The sequence below is a fragment of the Barbatula barbatula genome (assembly GCF_947034865.1).
Source record: "Barbatula barbatula genome assembly, chromosome: 1".
NCBI lineage: Eukaryota > Metazoa > Chordata > Actinopteri > Cypriniformes > Nemacheilidae > Barbatula > Barbatula barbatula.
The window spans coordinates 16,071,478-16,093,756 of NC_136766.1; the positions used below are offsets into that span (position 1 = coordinate 16,071,478).

The following is a 22,279-nucleotide window of genomic DNA, read 5'->3' on the forward strand; positions in this document are numbered from 1 at the left end:
AGGTAGGTGTGACACTGATGATATAAAAATTCCATTGTTTGAATTCCTTACGAATGATTAATATTAAAAGGTGAATGCAGTATTCATGGTCCCTTGTTTTAGCACTGCTGAGAGAGAAAAACAAGCAATAATACATAGCAAGTTCAACTAGCTTATCCAGCTCAAACGTCCACCAACTGCCAAGGTGGTCTCATTCTGATTGAATAAGCACACAAACCCGCTATTTTGACCATAAATAACTAGGTCAGATAGAAACTTTGTATAACCAACCTACTGTAGTTTTAGCTGGCGTCTCATAGATTAAACAAAAAATCTCACATGGCTACCTCATCTCCCACTGTAGAACGTTTAATACATTCCTCAAAACAACTTTATCAAATGTACATTCTATTTAATGACAGGTGATTTAGGTAGGCCGAACTTTAATCACATTGATACCTTTTAGAGTCTTCGTGTGTGTTGCTCTAAGCAGTGTTGGGTTACATGACAGTATGTCAGAATCTGCACCACTAGATGGCGCTATAAGTATAAAATAGATAGACTCGATAAAAATTTCACATTCACGAATTATTTTAAATATTTAAACAAGCTACACTTAACTGGCCTTTACAGTAAAATACAATTTGATGTACTACAAACAGTGAAGACACAACTATGACAGAACTATTTTCTTACACAAAAATCAGCAGCTAAACAGTATTTATAAGAGAGAGTGACTATCTGTCAACTGATTGTAAGGGGGGGCCGGACTACTTTCAGTGGGAGAGGAGTTCCTCCTCTGAGCCTGAATGACTTTTACAACAACAGGTTTCCGGTCATTTCTCTCCTCTATTCGGCTGGGCACAAAGCTGATTGTGTGGCGGTGCTTTATGTGAAAAGGCTAAGAGTGGTAAATACTGTCCTCAGATCAGTGGAAACAGAGAAGTGCTCAGCTGCTTTTGTTGCTATGCAGCCACAGGCCTCACCCTAAGAACTTTAGTTGCTTTCTGGACAAATTATGTTTAGTGATCTATAATGGCACACCATTCAGGATAGTGAAGAGATCTGAGTGAAATTTGATAGATTTCTTTTTTTTGTCCATTACAAAGAGAATGGATTTTCTCCTGTGTGTGTTTGTGAGAATGTGGTGATGGGGATAAAGGGGTTTGGAAGGGAATGTTGTGAATGTATAATTAATTTGTGTGTTTGGGCATGTGTGTGTGTGTTGATGTGGGCATGTATGGGTAAGAGAGTTGCGTGTCAAAGACCACACCAGCTACACTGAAGATTAGACAAAGTGATTGATGACTGAATCTTTGGGTCCACCAGTCTCCCGAACACAGTACTGGCAATGTAGATCTAGAGTTCAGGAAGTCTAACCCATTTAACAGCCTCTGTATATTCACTCCAAACTGCCAAAGGAACTGTAGTGTGGATGGAAAAGCCAAGAGGAAAAAAAATGCATTCTGCTTTTTTCCATTTATTGGCCCACGGTAGTAAGCCATATCTAGATATACAGCTATTAAGTTGAGACGCCTGATAAAATTTTCCATGACGGTGGTATAAAGGTTTCCACAATGTGTGTCCAAACTTTTGGTTCTCTACTGATGAAAATGTAACTATGATGCCTACATCTCTGTATCCAGCAGACGGGGGCAGAATTTCTGTCTTCTTAAACAGTCATAGGTTGATAATTCAAAGTTTGCAGACTGCAAAACAAAAACATAAATACTGGAATATATAATTGCTATACTCCTGAACCTCGTATATCTAAATTCGCAGTTTTTCAGGAAATGGAAAAGATACAGTACACCAGTGACAAACATAAAGGGTGACAGTGCAAAACATTAAAATCTGCACATCACAAAATATGGAGATGCAGGTTTTTTTTAAAGACTACAGCGAAATGAAAAGCAACAGTTTCTTATTTTTTATTCAATATTGTATTATTGTATAACATTAACAATGTATTATTCTATATATTGACAGTTAATGTATAAGTGAAGTGAAAGTGACCTATTTGTCAGATATGTTGACCCATACCCGAAATGCGACATTAGCCTGTCTGAGAGTAGTGAACACAGTGAGCAGGTAGGGATAAGGTGCCTTGCTCAAGGGCGCCTGGCCGGCCCTGAGTATCAAACCAGCAACCTTCTGGTCACAAGTCTGACTCTCTAATCATTAGGCCACGACTGCCCTGTTAACATTAGATGGACACAATATTGATATTCCACCCATAATGCCATCTTTTTTAAGACACTATTTTGTTTAAATGTATTACATAGCCTACTTTTCTGTAGTATTGAATTTAGTTCACACCAATTGTGTTTTACTGTTTCATTGTTCATTGTAGGCAGTTGGTGATACAATGTATTAATATCATATGCACAAAAAGCAAACTAATTGAAATAAAAACAAGGACATCCTCTAGGCATTGGTTAACCAAAATATTAAAATGTATTCTGTTGATGGAAGATAGTGTGGCTAACATTGCAGCAGCATCACCTGCATGCTTTGCTCACTGCAGCATTTGTGTATTTGCAATAGCAAATCTAAATACATGCTCTGCAGCAGCAACAAGCCCCGTAAGAATATCATGACCATTTGCATGCTAAAATGTATCATTGTCATGACTTATTTATTGTCATTATACAGTACATTGAAAACCACTATAGCAGAATTGTTTGTCCAAAATGACATAAAAATATTGCTAGTACGTCTGTTTCCATTGTGCATCTATGTAGTACAGAAGTGTATATACATACATGCTTGTGAGACAGACACTGCTCACCATCTTTTTTCTTTGTGCTAAACACAGCCTGTGATGTCACAAGCAAGATAGAATTACAGGCTACTACAGATGTAATGATTGGTTGTTCATGTGTCGTTGTACCTCCAAAGCAGGTCATATCACCTTACACACTCACTAGTCACAAGAGAGACACATCCACAACAATAAACAGAGTCTACTGGGATTTCCTGTTCCCAACAGATTGTCCAGTGTAAGGAAAACAAGGGTTGTTGGAGGGGAAAAATGTGTTCGTACAACACCCAGATAGGCCTTCAGTTTTCAGAAATATGCTGAAATCTTCACCACATCCTTGCAAGGTTAAATGCAGCTCCATCCCATGTCTGTATTCGAATATATTTTGTCTCCGTTTTAATCCACCTACCATTTGAACCACTCCACAATAATAAAAGTAAGTTTGGAATTACGTAGTAATAAAAATGTTAAACAAATTATACATGTATTGCTTCTTTAAAAGAAAACTTTACACCAAATTACAGCTAAATATAAATGTAAATATTTCTCAGGACTGTGCTCAGTGTTATTTGTAAGTAACGTATTTGCTCCATTCCTCCAGATAAGAGATGATTATTAGCAAATTCGTCATTTAAACAGCATAAAAGAACCAATCTCATATGACACAACCACACACACACATCTCACATGGGTACTTGCATCAAAATGCCTTTTTGTAGCCTACTGTTCACCAAATCTTCCAACCACATAAACACTTTGGATACACTTATTAAACCTTGGACCCGTGCATTTATAATAATCATTATTTATACAATGATCGCATATATAACAGGGTGTTCAAGACACATACACCAAAGCGAAAATGCGTGGAGCAGTCCTTTACGGTCATGGTCTAAATTTAAAGCTTTAAAATTAGGCTACTCGACGCTGGTGTCGTTGAGCTATTTTATGTGGTTGCGTGTGGTGGTGCAGGACAGGTGCGTGCGATACTGCGAGCGCGCGAAACCAACCTGTGGATCTGTGTATGGAGGCAGGCCGTCATGAGCTCTGCGCATGCGCGTGAGCCCTCCATCAACTCGCTATATGAGACCGGGCGCGGATACAGATGCAGTTTTCTTAAACAGCCGCGCAAATGGATGGAACCGAAACGAACCGGAGGAACTGCACGAAAACAGAGCAACAGAAGATGTTGGACTCTGGAGGAAACCAAAGTGGATCAAACGACAGAGTGACCCTTAAAAAAGAAATCGGTCTGTTGAGCGCCTGCGCCATCATTATAGGTGAGATGTTCCCTCATGTTTAATACAGCGGTAAGTTTCAATTTCAACTAGTGTGTCTTGTTGTTGTATCGTTGTCTTTTTTATCGTTTTCTCCGGTTTAATTACAATAACGGTCTCGTTCGTGTTCTGCATGACATCCTGGCACATCTGTCTTAATGTCGCTCTCTATGTGGAATGACTAAACGAACTCATTTAAAGTTACTAGGTGCCAACGTCATCTTTATAACTGATATCCTAATGTATATCGCCACGCAACAAAGCAGTCTTCGGGTCACAGTCCATGTGATAACAGCAGTTAGGAAGCTTTCCGTGCGCTGAGAAGTCCGAGCTGCTCACAATGCTTTTACTGCCGCGCTGCTTACTGTACACAGTACGGCGGAGACTCAGTTAATCAGAGTGCGGATTGCATCATGAGGAAGGAACTCGACGCCGCGCTTACGTGGCTGCAACGCACTACAACGTGCCCTTCTCGTGCGTTGAAACCTCATGCCAAACCAGCATGTAAAATCCGATTACGACGCAGAGTACACTGAAGTATATGCGAGAAGGTGTAAGCTTTCGCATACAGGGCAAGATTATTTTGCTTCCTTTGATGCTCTTTGAAAGTTATCCTTGTTCTATGCACGAAGAGTCATTTGCACAATTTCTCTCATCATTATTGATGGCAAACTGTGGGATATACTGAAGTAAAAGGAACATTTTGCCCATTTTGTAGTTAACATAGAGATAGAATTCTATAATGTATATGAATGTGATGTATCAAACATTTATATTAAAATCACGTGGATTATATTAATATTGATGGGCTTAACAGTGAATTAAATTAGTTTTATGTGTAGCATTTGCATATTAAAGCATGCTGATACACTTTAGGCAAGCCAAGGTTTCTTTTACTTGATCGTGTTTTGAGCATCCTCTTCTCAGCCATTATTCCAAATGTTTTTGAATGTTTTAAGCAAGAATGTAAACTCATAAGTGGAATGTGAATTGATGACCTTGGTGGGTAAGATTGCTTTGCTATCAGACTGTTTTTCATTAGAGATTGCGTCCTTATGAAGGTCATTGTAGTTTTGGTATTGTGTAACTTACAACGCTAGTGATGAGTCCGGAAATCTTGGCCTGTCCTGTCTGATAATTTACACCGGTCGTGGAATATAAATTACTACATATGAATACAATCTGTGGGTACTAGTAAATGTGGCCTATGATGTGACAACACAAATTCAGAAAAAAGAAACAAAAAGATGAATCTCTCTTATACTATTTTATATTATTAATATAAAGGGTAATGTAAAAAAATATATTATTAACTCTTTTATCCTCTCCACAGTTACATGTTCAATATGTCATGTAATATATACATTTTAAAGGCATTTAAATAAAAAATATCCATTTAAAATTTCTGGTTTGACTGTGTGCTGAAAGCCTATCCTGAAAGGCTAATTGTAATTTGGAGAAAGGCCTTTTAATACTAAACTGTAAGAGAAGGCATCAAATATTAGTTAATAATGTAGTTAATAAACTTAACTATTGACATCCTTTAACTGTTGGAAATTGTAAGGTGTGCATATTCATCCATTGATATTTGGAAATGTTTTAATAAACCTAGTTCAAAGTATATACAGTATTCAATATAAATACATAAAGTCTAACAAAAACAGCTTACGATATTTTTTTAACGATTATTTCATTTTAAAAGTTAATAATAAAATTAGTTGTGAATTGCGATGGGGAGATTGGAAATGTAATTGTAATTACATGTTGAAATGTAATTACCTGGGTATGTCACATAACCAGCTTCATGGAATATCCCCCAGGTGTTCCCTTGGCCTGGTGTCAATAGAATTAGTCATTTTGGTAACAAGGGCGTCTTCAGTTCTGACTCTAACAGGGTGTTCGTTTGAATACGATGAGCTTTCATATAACAAAAGCTCAGGTTAAAATTGCTTTCTTAATTCATGACACCTTTATAAGATGGACTGATGGCTGATATTATTTTAATATATACAAAATGCATTTGAATAAAAACTTATTTTACACAAGTTTAGTCATATTTACTCATAAACTGAAATTGCATTATTGAACATCAAGGCTATCATCGTTTCACTTAGCAACTGAGTGAGATTTTGAGCGGATAACACTTCCTTCAATCGGCCAAGCAGACAGTAATCTCAAAAAAGACATAAAATAATGACCGTCCATTATCTTGGATTTAGGACCACTCCATGCCAAGTGGGCTGTAGTGTAATAATCACACCCTGAGAAGTAACATGCTGTGGTTACATATACAAATACGTTTATTATTACATTTAAGACACGACAAAGAAGGGGAGAACAGTGTGAATATATATATATATATATATATACAGTCCATGGGATGAGGGGATTGCTGACAGGTGCAGGGATTGCAGACACGAAGCAGGTGAGCATAAAGGATCATGGGAGATTGAGTCCAATGGGAAATGCAGGGGAAACAGACGAGAATGTGACAGTAATTCACATGAACTTCATTTATCTACAGTGTGAGCTTGGAGCTCTGCCTCATTGCATTGTTTTCTTCATTAGCTCGTCCTCTATGCCCAATGAAAAGCAAACATTCACTCCTTCACAAATTCTTATTCATCTGGACACCAAACACAGCACTAGGAGGACTATATAACATAATGCTTCAGACCATAACAGTTATGGAGGCTCTCTTATGGAGTTATAGCAGAAACTCTTTGTTTCGTTTCTGGAGGCACAATCATTGAATCTGCTCAGGGCAGTTTAACTCAAAGTATCTCGACCACTGCAGAACATTTACCTTTTACTGCATAACCGTAATCTTGTAAGCAATGTTGACTCTAACACTGTTGATCTTATTTATCGTGTCTGTTTGTCAGGAATGTGCAGCAGGGTTTTGACAGCTGGAAGGACAGATTTTTTATGACACAGTGGGTTGCACAAAAATAAGTATGATTTACTTGAGATAATTTTGTTAGCAATGATATGAGCTAAAGAATGATATTTTTTATGCATTATATATTTATGTATTTCTTTCTCAGTTAGACCAATTGTCAAATCATCAAGCATTTTGTAGAGTGTACAATTAAATAAAAAGATCTGAGGTAGAAACCTCATGCTGTGATGAGACCTCTGTTTCAGTCTGTTCACTTCATTTTAGGAAGATTGTGTTTCTTTTGTTTTCTCAGGCAACATCATTGGATCAGGGATCTTTATCTCTCCAAAAGGGGTCCTGGAGCATGCAGGCAGCGTTGGGTTATCTCTCATTGTGTGGGTTCTCGGTGGAGGGATCTGTGCTTTGGGTTCTTTTTGCTATGCTGAGCTGGGCGTCACTATCCCCAAATCAGGTGGAGACTACTCCTACGTGACAGAGATCTTTGGAGGACTGGTGGGGTAGGTCTGTTGTTACTCTCCAGTGTGTTTCACCTAATGTGGACAACCATACACTCTCACTCAGTGGAATTTCTCCTCCACAGGAAGATTTACATGTGTTTACCTGCTCACTCTGATGCAACAATGACACTACTCTAGCTGTAGCTGAGTGTTTATTTGCATGAAGCTGTGTTGTGTACTTCTCATAATAAAGCTGTGCATGATTGGGTGTTTGTGTGTATTCACAGGTTTTTGTTGCTCTGGAGTGCAGTGTTGATCATGTATCCAACAACTCTGGCTGTGATCGCTCTCACCTTCTCTAACTATGTGCTACAGCCTGCCTTCCCAAACTGTCTGCCTCCATACATCGCCACCCGACTCCTGTCGACCACCTGCGTGTGTGAGTACAACACATTATCATAATTCATGTGTTATTTACTCACCCTCATGTCATCCCAAACTTATATGCGACTCTTTCTTCTGTGGAACACAAAAGCAGATATTTTTTGAAATGTGGTTTTGTGTCCTTACAATGGAAGTCAATAAGGCACAATGTTGTTTTGTGTTGTGCAAATTAAAGAAATTCATATAGGATTGGAATGAAATGAGGGTGAATAAATGACGAAAGAATATATTTTTGGGTGAACTGTCCCTTTATGATCTGGTTTGGCACATTTTGGCAGATTTCTCCCTCCAGTGTATACTGAGTTCAGATACATTTTTGTGAGATTAACCCTGACGGACACGTGGCTGTATATTTTTGGAAGAGTTGTCGCTTGATCCAGCGAAATGTGCGTGTGTGCATGTGTGTTTGTGGAATTGTTCCAGTCAGCCCTGTGACTGGTTTGGGCCTGTCAGATCTGGATTGGGGCTCACAGGAAGGAGTATTGGGGGTGTGTCAATGTGAGTGGTCTGGCCCTCATGACAGGGCATACTGAGTTGAGATGTCCATCCCTATTTTTGGCAGTGGTATTCACAATCCATCCTCAGGAACAACCAGCTAGGGTGATGAGGGCTAGTGGCTCTATTTACGACAAGACACCTCATGCATGTTTCCTAGCAATGGGTGTTAGCCCTTTTTTCTAAACCACTACCGGACGAAATGCACTTCTAGTGATTTTTCTGGAAGGTGAATGTGTTTGTTTGGGTCTGGATAGCAGGGTGTGGTTGATATCGTTGTCTAGATAGAAGGGCACCTGACCCTCGTTCTGCGTAGCGTCAGACTCTATAATGGTGCCAGGCTTGGAGCCGCCTGAACATGTGGGCGTGGCTTCTGTATTGTGTATTGTTTGGGGTTGCCCCAGATACCTCAACACTCTTCAGCGGACAGGGGCAGGAGGCGGGGCTTTGCGATTACCGCTTAAACACTATCAATCCAGTTGAATGGGTAGTGAGTTATAATCTTTTAATTAGGGGTTTTGAATGTGTGTCATGCTGAAGTTTGAATAAAAACAGGAAGAGCACTTTTCTCACATGTTCTATCACACCAACCACGATACTCCCTAATCTACAAAATAGGTTAGCTAACAAATAAACTCATTCATTGGCTTAACACACTTAAACAACCATTAATACACCACACGCAAATACCAGAACTATAAACAAAACATGTCCGTTGGATTGTAAAGATGCAAGTGCATATGCAAGTTTTTACCTGCCTATGGCGTGTCTGTTTTAGCCTCCTTTGTTGTTGATTCCTTATTGTTTGTCTGTGAAATAAATATTATAAGCGATTAATAACATTTTTGGCATGAACTTTTTAGTAAGACTGGGTTTATGTTTGCACTGTGTGAAAATGGGTCTGTATTGCACCATGTGTGTTACTTTTGCTCCCTCCTTCTGAATGTTCTGTATGAATGTCACAAGTTTGGCCTGCTGCAGTCAGATTACACACTGTTCTCACTGTTCTGAACAAACACACACAGACTTTTGGCAAGCTTCTCACCAACCTGCAAAGTACAACAAAGCATAATGTAACACAACTAATTACTCTTAGTCTAATAAGTCTAATTTCACTTTCTGTTTAAAAGCCTTTTTCGGATGTCACACGGTTTTAAATTTTAAACCTATATATTTAATCACAGGCAATCTGCCTTTTTATAACACTCTGTACCTTTCCTTTTTATATGTTCATTCCCCTTGTGTAGAAATAAGCCCACACACATAGAGGTGTTTGTCATGTAGATCCTTTTTGCTTGCTTTTAGTTTTATGCATTTGGCTTTTATCCAGAATGACTTACAGTGCATAGGGCTGTGACTGTGACCGTGACAACCGCACCGCCATGGTGGTAAAGTGCCATTACGGTGGTGAACTGCCTCCGGCGGTAGTGCACATCACTGTGCCAAATATACGTGTAATATAAATGAAAGTTTCAATAAGGATTGCTATTTGCCTTCAGTTGTTGAGAGTTTTATTTAATAGATTTTACATTAACTCAGAAAGTTGGCATACGATTCCATTGTTTATCTGCACGGCAAAACCCAGGGTATTCTGCTGGTTCTGTTATGGATCTTCTCGTGAAATTAACAGATTCATAAAATCAAAACTGGCTATAACCCGCATGCTTGATGTCGGAGCACGCGCAGGTTGGAGAGAATTCTATTACATAGCGCTCTGAGCACATCTTCTGAACACGCATCTAGTGCAGCTGTAGACATCTTAATCTGAATGAGTCTGTCATGCTTTTTTTGTGGGTTTTTTCGTGTGTCTGGTTCTCTCCACTAGATCCCCATTAGGCTACTCACAAGGCTGATTGGCTCATCACCCACACCTGGTTATGGTTTCCCCACGCCGCTATTTAACCTTCCCCACTTCTTTCTATTCCCTGCTGCGATGTATTGTTGGTTCACTCATGTCTGGATTACAAGGGTGTGCACAACATTTTAGTCTCCCGGGACATGGAGACAAGGCCTTAATCACCATTCCTACGGACAGTGGAGAGCGTTCATTTGTACTGGCTCCGGCTATTCACTGACTCTGTTCTTCTCCCCATGGGTTACTACCTGCCCGGACTAAGGAATATACACACGGTTGTTTTTTGCCTGCTGAGCTGTGTTCAGGAGTTCCCTGTCACTTTTTCCGGACCGGAAGTTGCGATCGTTTTCACTTCTGTATTCTGACACGTTTCTGAGTGAAAAGGAATTTCAAAGGAGAAAATTAGTGGCAGTGGCTGTGGATTTCCACTGTGAATCAATTGGATGTGATTTTGTAGTGAAACTGGCAGCATACGGAGTAAACGGATGCTCCGGCCAAGCCGTCTAATTAACGTCATTTGAGATGGATAGTCATTTCAGGGAGGAAGCAGAAAATTATGAGGGTACATACCTTCTTAAAAGAAAATGACCGACATTGATAAGCTATTAACAATAAATGCTGCAATATTTCATGAAACCATTTATTTCACTGGGACTTTAAGGAATATAACGGTTAATACGTGACTGACTGAAGTTGTCACTGCAACAAGCTATTTTTATATAACATTTAACAGTCTTGTATGATTTGTTATAATAATTTATGTTAATTAATGGGTTGAAATGAATATTACCATTTCACAGATGGATTTGAGCATTAAACATGGACAGATGTTTCATCCTCATTTCTTTCAGATATCATAATTCCAAAAGTATTTAAATAAGGTCTATATCTCTTCCACTCGTCATGTGGTTGCTACACACAAATATAATAGAAATAATATATATTTCCCAACCACTGTCACAGCCCTAACTGTGCATAACAAGGTGTACATGTATGTTCTTTGGAATCAAACCCATCACCTCTGCTAACTTCTCACACGCATTCTACGAATTGAGCTAAAAGAACAAAGTTTATGCCTGTTTGACATAAACCTTGTTCAGGGTTATGTTGGTTTTAATATATTTTTTCAAACAACCTAGATTACGTTCTATACAGTACACTGAGAATGTTTCTGACCAGCTTCATTTGGGGCCACCTGGGGTGTTTTCTTGAAGGAGTTCCTATACCGTATGTGTCTGCCACTTTTTGGCTGTTTGCCCTTCACTTGCCAGTTCAATTTATCAATTAAAAAAATGTATACATAGACACAATTCATATTTTTCTACCAAAATCATTACTAACTTTCTAAATTATAAGAAATCTTCATCCAAACCTTTGTCACAATTTACTTTAATAGCTCAAGTCACTTGTAAAGCAGGTCAGTGTTCATTTCAATTATGTAGTTAAGTTTATGTTTAGTCATCTTTGTTTTGGGTAAATATAAAAAAATGCCCTCAGTTGAGCACTTATTTTAGGCTTTGACCAGAGAGTTGTAGTGTTTTGCCCCTTTTTCTGTATTTAGTGCCTCTTTTGTTGGCTTTATCTGTCAATTAGCTGCAGTGGGGCGTCCTCTTTTTACGCTCTGGAGTGAGTGGTTGTATTTTGGCAGATTTAAAGGCTGTTAGCACTTCATTAGCATTCTCCTCTCATTAGCTTTGTGTTCATTTAACTTCATTTGGACAACCTTTCTCACTTTGCACTGTGGTACAAAACAGAGGGAGCTGGAGTCAGATCCGTTAAAGCCAAAACAAGAAGGAACAAAGCTTATGTGAAACACTGTAGTGTTTCTTAAATGTGCTTTATAAAATAGATAGACATACGCTGAATTCTGATCGGATAAGCTTAAAACCGTTGTAAAATACCCACCTGTGGCTGAACCTTTTTTATTAAAGGGATATTTCCCCCAAAAATTATAATTCTGTCATTTTCTCACCCTCGGGTTGTTCCAAACCTGTAAACAGCCTAGAGTTTCTATCATAAACAACATTACTTCAGATGAATGGTTTATACTATCCATAATAAAATACGATATTAAATGAATGTGTTACATTGATTTTACACAGGCTTTCCAGCTTTAATCATCTTAAATGAAAAAAGTTTATAATTCATAGATTAGCAAACTTAATATTTAAAGAAACATGTATGTAGGTGTAAGACAAGTGATGACTGCTGATATTTATACTAGTTTTATCGTTTACTTTAACCAGTTTTTTTGCACTCTATCAAATAGCACTTACATTTTTGTCAATTTAAGGCAAATTTATATCAGTACCATTGAACTTCTACAACTTTCTTATATTCTGAGCCACAGAAAAATAGTAGCTAATTTGTTGAAGACATACTATTATGACATAAAGCAAGTCTGAACGGGACGTGAGGTAACACATCTTGTAAGCATTGAGCCCAGGATCACGTGAGTGGAGGAACTCGAGCAGGTTATATGTTTTGTTGGTCGGAGGTCCCTGAGCTGCTTTTGTGGACCGTTTGATTCTGCCAAAAATTCAGCTGGCGTCTGGGCCCTGTTTTGTTGTGAGGCATCGGAAGCTGTTTGTCTGGGGGGGTCTGACAGATGCCCTGCATGTGTTTGCGTGTGTGGGCGGGTAATTCCGGCCATTGATGGATGAGTGGGGGTAACCCGTCTCCCCTTTGCCCAGTGTCTCCATCGGCATGCCTGGGTATACTGTGCCGTCAAGCCCTGGAGACGGACCACAGTGTACCGGATCTACACCGGAGCCCTTACACAATGTGCCTGAACACAGAAGCTATAAACTCAAGCGCAGATGTACAGACGAGTGATGCCTTATAGCATCCATGTTTCCGCCTGTGAATTTGATTATACAGAGTGAAGGTGTGAGCAATAGTTATCAGCCTTAAAGGATAGTTCACGTCTTTCATCATTTGTTTGCTCTCATCTCATTTCAATCCTGTACGTATGACTTTTGTAGAACACAAAAGAAGAATTTTGGTAACAGAACAACTAGGGCTTGGGCGATCTTCCCAATCAAGCATTTCACGATCTTCACAACAAAGAATCTCGATCCACGATCTGACTTGAAATACGGGGTTGTACATTAAGCTTTTTGCACATGCACTGGTGCTACAGAGGTTTAAAGTTTTGCAGCACAGGCCAAACACAGGAAGCACAAGTATAAAACGTCTGATATCATCTTTAAAAAACACAAATGCACAGATCATCACATAAATACACTGGTTAACAACAAAGGACATTCATGTTTGTCCACATAAAAATACTGTATTAGCCTATACTATAGTATTTACTAGGCCTATAGTTAACGGCAGTAAAATTCCTAGATAATATAGTGTGTTCCAACCTTACTATAGTTAATATTAGAGTATACTTCTGTTTCTGCAGTTGATCAGTTTACAACCAAAATACCACAATTTGCTATATTAAGAACACAACAGTATTTCCTCAGTCGAGCGTTTACCTTTGTTCTATTTTGACAGGTCGTTGTGAAGACGCTCCCACAATAGACACTTGACTTTCAGTGTAAGTAGTTCAGTGGCGATTGTTTTTCAAACAGTTAAATGCACCTGAAATAAACTCTCAGGGTAACGCTGGACAATATGTTCATGTGATTATGTCCTCATACAGTGAGACACAGACAAATCCATGAGCGTTAAACTGTGCAACACATTCACTCACGCAGAACCGGCAGATGACAGATTTAATAAGCAGGATTCCGCGTCCACATCACATAAATCACAGGGCTCTAGATATAGGCTATATATGAACTCAATGCAGCCGGGAAACAAATTAGCTAAATTAGCTTGCAGCTGGGCTAAAGTGATCAGAAACCATGCAATGCTCTCTGCCCTTGCGGTGCTTCAATGTCACACGCCAATGGGTCTGTGCAGCACTGAATGTTGTCGAACACACCTCTTCACGATCCTCGCGATTCCGTGGATACAGTCATTCAGTCTGTGGTGCAGAGGAAAGCAATGGATGTTTAGAAATGCATGGGTCAGTGTATTGCTCTGCATCAGTACAATATGCTCCCACAAATGTGTTAGACTGGTTTATATGGACCATGTGACCAATTTGTGCGCTGCATTGCCAAGAAAATCATAATGCTTCAATTACAGGGGCATGGCCTGATCTGTCCTCATAAAACACCTCTTTGATAAGAGAAAGAATAGGAAAAGGTGGAGGATTAAGCTATAGAATTCTAAATATATTACATTCTGTGATCTATAAAGTTGCCCAAAATTAGTATATTTGATTCTAAAGATCTCCATTGTTGTAAATGCAAATGTGTGCTTTTTATAGTATTTAAAGGTAGTGTTTTTATTTGTTTGGTATTATGTGAATGATTAGGGTTCATTGCGCAATGATGTGCATTCACAGTGTTCCTGACCTGGGTGAACTGCTCCAGCGTCCGCTGGGGAACAAGAATCCAGGATATCTTCACTGTGGGGAAGCTGTTGGCGCTGGTACTCATCATAGTAGTGGGAATTGTCCAGATTGCCAAAGGTGTGTGTGTGTGTTCTTTTGAAACTCTTTCAAAAGCAAAAAGTTTTCTGTGAATTTCTGAAGTTAAAGCTTATAGGTTAAAATATACAGTTTGTACAGTATGAAAGTCATACAAGTCAAATGCCTTTATAAAGTCTCAACCGAAAAAGTGTGCAAACCTAACATGTGTGAGTACAATCAGTGTTTATGTTCTCCTGGTTGTGTTTTGTTCTCTCTTATCAAGCTCTTTACATAACCTAAGTCAATTTACATGATGGTATTCTCTCAAAATACATTCAAACCAACACATCGTCAAATGCCAAACCATATGTATGCCTTTAAATGTACAGTAAAATTAATTATTTAAAAGATTATCACAAATCTATGCTATATAGATTTTTCTCTCACCAAGTTGGAAGTTGGGAAGATAGGCCAAAAGCTGTAATGCAGATAACACAACACCTGTTCCTGAACAAACAGTTCCCAGCTGCTGATACACCCAATAAAAAACATACTTCAAAACAGAATAAGACAGCTTCTGCAGTCTAAAGCATGTGGAACACAAAGGAGAATGAATGGTAAACACAGACAGACAGAGAAACATAACTAGACAGGAGAGAGAAAAGAGGCGGATTCATTTAAATCTGTAAGTAAATACCTCACTTAAACCATTAAAGCAAGTTACTGCCTGCCTAAACCTATCCGAAGGCCAATTACCTAATGAACAAAAGTAACAATTTGCCCACTGCGTGGCCAGAACTAATGCTGCCTTCACATGCTCTCTGAATTATCGGAAATATGAGTTACAGAGGTAAAAATTGCACATGAACGCCTTCTAATGTCGCGTTTCCCAATGGGAAGTTGGGAAATTATTTTGATACCCGAGTTCCCGAGATGATAGAAACTCATGTTGACACAATCAACATGGCGGATGGGAGAAAGATTTCTGCTGTGACAGATATTGATTTATTAGTTTCTCCACAGCATCCTTGCCTTGTCTTGTCGTTAAATTAGTACACATTTACATATATGAATGACCCTTTGAAGGATACTGAATGTTCTATACGCTGCAAAAATAGCATGTATTTCACCAATATTCCAGAATGTTCCGCAAGCTGACTAGTAAAACTATACAGTAGGATGTACGTTGAAAACTATTCCCATATAACATTTTCCCAAGACACACGCATGAATCTGGCGTCCTCCATTCTTTCTGACAACAAAGCACCTGAACACATCCAGCTCGGACTCATGACATGTGGAAATTAGCAAATGTCCAAAAGCATGTGAAGGCAGCATAACAAATGTTTGATAGGAAGTGGCTCTGTCCTGTTTGCTTCCTCTCCACAGTTACAGCAGATGGCTTATATTCATCTAGAAATCTTTCTAAAGCTTGAGCACCCGCAACAACGTGCTTCATGTTGCACTGCAGTTAAATGTATTGCAAAGAGTGACATCTGGTGGTAGGTTTTGTGTCATGACTTGTTTAATTTAACAGATGCTTTCTTGTGATTTACTGTACTGCTGGACTTGAATCAGAGAGCTTTACATAACTGCCAATCATCACCTCTATATATCAGTATTACAATTTGTTTAAACACACAGTGGCTAGAAGGAACCTCAGCTCAGTTGAAGAGACAGTTCACCCAAAATAAAAAACTCTGTCACCGTTTACTCACCCTCAAGTTGTTCCAAATCTGTATACATGTCTTTGTACTGGTGAACACTGAGAAATATATTTGAAAGAATGCTTGCAGTTCTTGGACCCCATCTACTACCGTAGTTGGAAAGATCGCTTTATAAATGTCTTTGTTCTGTTTAATATGACAGACAATGGTGGCCAAGAACTGTTTGGTTACAAGCATTCTTCAAATATCTAACTCTGTCATCATCAGAACAAAGAAGTGAATACAGATTTGGTACAATTCGAGGGTGAGTAAATGATGACAGAATGTTTATTTTTGGGTGAACTGTTCTTTTAATAGTATTGATACATAACCACGAAATATAACAACCATGGAACAAATATGACGAGTTACTTTGTTTTTAAATAAGCTGGAAATGTTAAGGACTATTTAAAAAAAAAATTCACTGGTAAGCATGTTTGTCTTGAGGCATTCCTTGAACTGACAAAGAGAAGAATTGAGTAAACGAGAGAGCTGAGCAGTGCATGAGAGCTGTTTCACACTCCAGTAACAAAAGAGAGTACGCTTCTTTGGAGGCTCTGGCTGTCTAGTGGAATAATTCAATCAAATTGATGACATTAGAGTGTCAGGATGAATGTGAATAGATTGCTAATTGATCCCACTTGCTACTGAATCGCAGTGAACATGCCTGTTATGTTCTTTCTGTGTATTGTGTAACTGTACTCACACTGTGTGTCTCTAGGACATTATGATGCATTGGAACCACAGGCAGCGTTTACATTTATAAAGGATCCATCAGTGGGGCAGATTGCTTTGGCTTTCCTGCAGGCCTCTTTCGCCTACAGCGGATGGAACTTCTTGAACTACGTCACTGAAGAGCTCGTTGAGCCACGCAAGTAAGACTTTATTAGTGTCTGCTTCTCATTGTCAAAACGAAAGTAAAATTTAATAAATGTTTCAGTTTTAGCGATTTAATTATAAAATTAGGAGCATTTACAAAACCTGATGTTTTTCAGGGATTTCTGTACATCTGTTTTTTTTAATACTTATAACTAGGTGCATAAGGTTGTTTATGAGTATGTGTTTTGTTTGACGCATTTCAGGGTTTTGTCCTTCAATATCCTGCCGTGTCAAACTTTAAATAAAACTAAACTAAACTATCAAAGCAGTCGAAAAAATTTACAAAAATAGGTAACGTCTATTAATAATAGATTATTTTATAAATTTCAGTGTTCCAATTTTCATGTATAATACTAAAATGAATGATTTTATTGATATCATGAGTTATTATTTGCACAAAAAATACCTTGACACTGATTTCAATCTTTGACATGGCCTTACTCAATTGTATTTTCACAGAACCTTCTTTTATATATGACGATCTTATGTAGACAACAGTAAATCAGAAAAAATGACTTAAGCTAGGTTTTCACAGCATGGACTCTCATACAGTCTATATAATATGGTGTGATATGGTTTCTGATGTGTCCGTGTAGGAATCTTCCACGCGCAATTTACGTTTCCATCCCCCTGGTAACGCTCGTCTATACTCTCACCAACATTGCATACTTTTCCTCCATGTCCCCTCAAGAGCTGCTGGAGTCTAATGCTGTCGCTGTGGTGAGTGACCTCTGACATCATCCATGCTTTGTTTTTATCTTTGTTAACACATCATTTCATACGCTTAGCGTATGTGTGCCTATATGTGTATCTCATGGCTTACTAAGTAAATAATATGTGCTGCATTGCAGACATTTGGAGAGAAGCTCTTAGGAATGTTCTCCTGGATTATGCCCATCTCTGTAGCTCTCTCCACCTTTGGGGGGATTAATGGCTATCTGTTCACCTCCTCCAGGTAGAGACACATCAGAGCGCTATAATGCAGGCCATCACATTAAAACAGGGTGTTTATGTCTCCATTGTCCATCATCCACAGGTTGTGCTTCTCAGGAGCCAGAGAGGGCCACCTGCCCCACTTGCTGGCTATGATTCACCTCAAGAGCTGCACACCAATCCCTGCCCTGCTTGTTTGTGTAAGAGAGCTATTCACACACACAGCTTATGAACACATCATTATTAACAATACAATAAATGTTTCACTCTTGATCTCATTAGTGTACCGCGACCATAGTGATCTTGTGTATTGGCAATACACATGACCTGATAAACTACGTGTCTTTTATAAACTACCTCTCGTATGGAGTCACTATAGCTGGCTTGCTGTATTACAGATGGAAGAAACCCAAACTAGTCAGACCAATTAAGGTATTCGCTCATGTCATGCTGACCTGTACTAAATAATACAGTAAAATCTTAACTATAACTATACAACTATACTAACTATATATGTTATGCAGGTAAACCTGTTGGTCCCGTGCAGCTACCTAGTGTTCTGGGCAGTATTACTGGGCTTCAGTCTGTATTCTGAGCCTGTGGTGTGTGGTATGGGGCTGGTCATCATGCTCACTGGAGTTCCCATCTACTTCATTGGAGTGCACTGGAAGAACAAGCCACAATTCATTTACACTGCTCTGGGTGAGTAATAGAAACAATATTTTCTCTTTGCCGTATTGTATTTTTGTATCGTTTTGTTCTTTCATCTGAAACAATGCATGTGTTTCAGAGAAAGTGACGTATCTGGGGCAGAAGATCTGTTATGTGGTGGTCCCTCAGGATGACCCTTCTGAGATACAGCCCCTTACAGAGAAAACTGTCAAATCTGAGCTGTGAGCATCCGCGGAGATCTCGCACTCCTGTTGGGATCCATTTTCCATCCGCTTATGAGTGTTTCGTGATGAGATGCTCCCAAGAAGGTCCTCTGAGACTCAGCCTTTACAGAAAAAGAAACAGACATCACATTTTAAACTTGTAATCGCTCTCCCTTTGCATATACATATTTGTTATGGACGTCACCCTGTCGCTTTCAAGAAGTGAATTTTGGTCTCCTCTTCGTGCTTTCTCTGGGAGTTCGTTTTTTGAGAACTGTTTGTGTATTCTCATGTGCCTTACAGGATCTCTCTCTGTCTCTTTACTATTTGTAGACTTTTTATTAGTTTTTGAAAGTTCCTTTAAGTGAACTAAAGGGACATGTGAAGGCTAATGAATGCCTGTTTACCTCTTACCTAACCATGAAACCTAAACCCCACCTCTAAGTCAGAACCTTTTCACCCAAAGGACTAAACCGAGTCCTTTTAATATTTACTTACGCCCTCAGGCAAAAAGTTATAATATATAGATATGCTCAACACTCTATGCAAGTCTATTTATATGTTCAACTTATTTTAGACGCAATATTTTTAGCAAATATTTACCTCTTATACTTAGTGAGGAATTGCATGATAAATGCATTGCCATGCTTTTAGAAAAAGCCTACGCCACTGTCTAACAGAGGCTTTGCCCAGCACTTTTTAGCACTGCCAATAATTGCTGCCACCTAATGCTAATTATGGGATGTTTCATTGTTTAAGGTTCACTCTTCATTTTAATGGATAATGTTATCCACATAAAAGGTGCTTTGAATTTCAAAAGGCTGTCTTTGGCAGACAGTTTCAACTTTTGTACGCAACGAGAGATAGTCCTCCATCCACTAATGCCTTTAGATAACAAAGACATTTGTCTCTTTTGACTGGGATGCTTTTGTTTCAGATGAAGGGGGGGGTTAACTTTGGCCACTTTTCAGCATTGAACGTGGACATTCCACCGCGTTGTTATGCATCAGAAATAATATACATCTCTCCATCCAACATTTTGTGATGAGAATCCAAATGTATTTCTTTCTGAGACGATGCTTAAGGAAGAGCCTGTTATTGAAGGTAATTCGTTTGAAACTCTTCAGTGCCCTCTTCTGGTCAGATCCTTATAGACCAGCGACCATACATGGTTGTGTCCCCCCAGTGCTTGTCCCATTCCAGCTTAATGTCTCTCAGTGACGTGAGGTCTAACTTTAACATGTCGGTTAGTCTCGCTGTGTTTAAACTGTTGAAAGCACAGGAAAGTTAAATCTTATTGTAAATATTGCATAAAAGTTCAATTACTGTACATCAGGGATTCATTGTGAGATCGCATTCCTGAGGTTAGTGAATTGTGAGGCATGTGTATTATGTATACATATGTTCCATAATGTATGCACTATAGATATGTATGCTGATATACTTGTGTTTTTAAAGAAAAAAAGGTTAAAGGATTATCAATAACAATATTAGCACATTAAATTTAATTCTTGAAAACGTTGCTGATGATTGTGTTTTTTGTGCATACAATGTTAGTCTTACATTGTTTTGTTATATGAAAAATGTGTTAAATGCATTAACAAGTAAAGAAGCTGATGCAAGTAAATCCCTTTCAGCAATTAAAGCCTTTAAAAGAATCACATTCTTGACTACGAATATTAATATAAAAAACTAAAATTGTTAAATATAAACATATTTACACAATGCCAAACTCTTTGGTGGACCAAAATGAAAAAATAAACAAAAAAGAAATGAATTTAACAGAAAAAAACAATAGTATTATTTGTGTTAATTTAACTTTTTAACTATTAACTATTTATTTATTGCAAGTTTGGTACTCCATTAAAGGCAACTAAAGTCCTCTGTTAGAGCTTCCAGCAGCTGGCCAAATAATCAAAGGTTCGATGTTTATTACACTTGTGTTATTTTCTTCTTTTGGGTTTGTCAATTTGCCCAAATATTCCAGCAAATTTAAAATGCCACTTTAAGCTAATGGGTGACGTTTGAGTCTACCTTTTTTGACAAGGCATTCTGACTGCATCTCTACTCTTAAAAGTAAACCACTTCTTAACAAAGTAAAGATGCTAAATTAATCTTTGGTGCTTCATTCTCAAACTGAATTTAACAATTAGACTGAGGAGCATCCCAATAAAATCTGACGTCAGTAATAAAATTAAGAAAAATGCTATTCAGTCATGGATGTGTCACAAGACATTTTAATTTTGCTCAGTCACTATATACTTTCTCTTCAGTCATTTTCATTTAACCTACCGCCAACAACATGAAATGACACAGTAAGCACATGGCACATTGAGTCTGCCGTCACACTGTATTAAAATAACTCCAGCAATTCCTTAAACTTTGTTTATCTCTGCAATGGTAGGTTGATGAGATGAGAAGAAATCCTGCATTCTGCACCTGGTGGATGAGATGTGAAATATCAGGCACCCGGCCAACAGACCGTGAAAGAACAGACTGTTTCTTCAGCTTGTAGTACTACTGGTTCTTAATTCTGTACTAGGACCAGAATCAGGTTTGCTAAAGCAGCAGGTTTCACTTATGTGGCACTACTTTGCACCGCACACAGAACATACACAAATTCAAAGAACAGTGAGCAACAATCCTACCGGCAAACAAGATCATCAAGTGCAGCAGCACAGATCACAGTAGCATGGGAGTCTCTCTCATAATCCATTATAATGTACATTCCCTGAGTTCTGTGTCCCTAAGAAAACAATGCATGAGTATAGAAAGCCTTTACATTGATTTTATGTCTGCATCTCAGACTGCTTGCCAAAATCTTTCAACAAAACGGCATAAAAACAATTTCAGGACTTAATCTGCAATAATGCAGATAACGTAGAGCAAAACTAACATTCAGAGTGAGTGTGTGTTGCAACTGCTGAAAAGACTGTGGCTGTGAAAAGTGTTCGATGCAAATTATACGAGCTGTGTAAGAGAGAGGATCTTCTGAATATGATACTCTTTTAGATGATAAGGCGCAGAGATGCAGGCATGAAGTTCTAGACGGTTTCAAAGCAACATAAATAAACGTTACTGCACTTAACTTCTGGTACGCATAAATAATAGCTCCTGTAGATTGTTTCTGATAGTAACAAACCGAAGAAATTGAGTAAACGTGTTACTTGGCTAAACTTGCCTCTCCAATAGTTTAAATTTAGACTGCGCAACCACTAGATGTCAATATCCCACGCGCATTCTTTAAATGTGTCAAAAC

At 38.5% G+C, this 22,279-nt stretch overlaps 1 protein-coding gene across 1 annotated transcript; it reads left to right on the forward strand.

The window, feature by feature from the left end:
• Positions 1-3,796: 3,796 nt before the first annotated feature.
• On the forward strand, positions 3,797-20,682 carry slc7a10a (solute carrier family 7 member 10a). Its single transcript, XM_079466055.1, has 11 exons — positions 3,797-4,023; positions 7,215-7,419; positions 7,647-7,798; positions 14,562-14,687; positions 17,055-17,208; positions 17,809-17,932; positions 18,064-18,167; positions 18,249-18,345; positions 18,428-18,577; positions 18,670-18,847; positions 18,936-20,682. Exons 1-11 carry the CDS (start codon positions 3,876-3,878, stop codon positions 19,040-19,042), a joined length of 1,545 nt encoding a protein of 514 aa, XP_079322181.1. The 5' UTR covers positions 3,797-3,875; the 3' UTR covers positions 19,043-20,682.
• Positions 20,683-22,279: the final 1,597 nt, after the last annotated feature.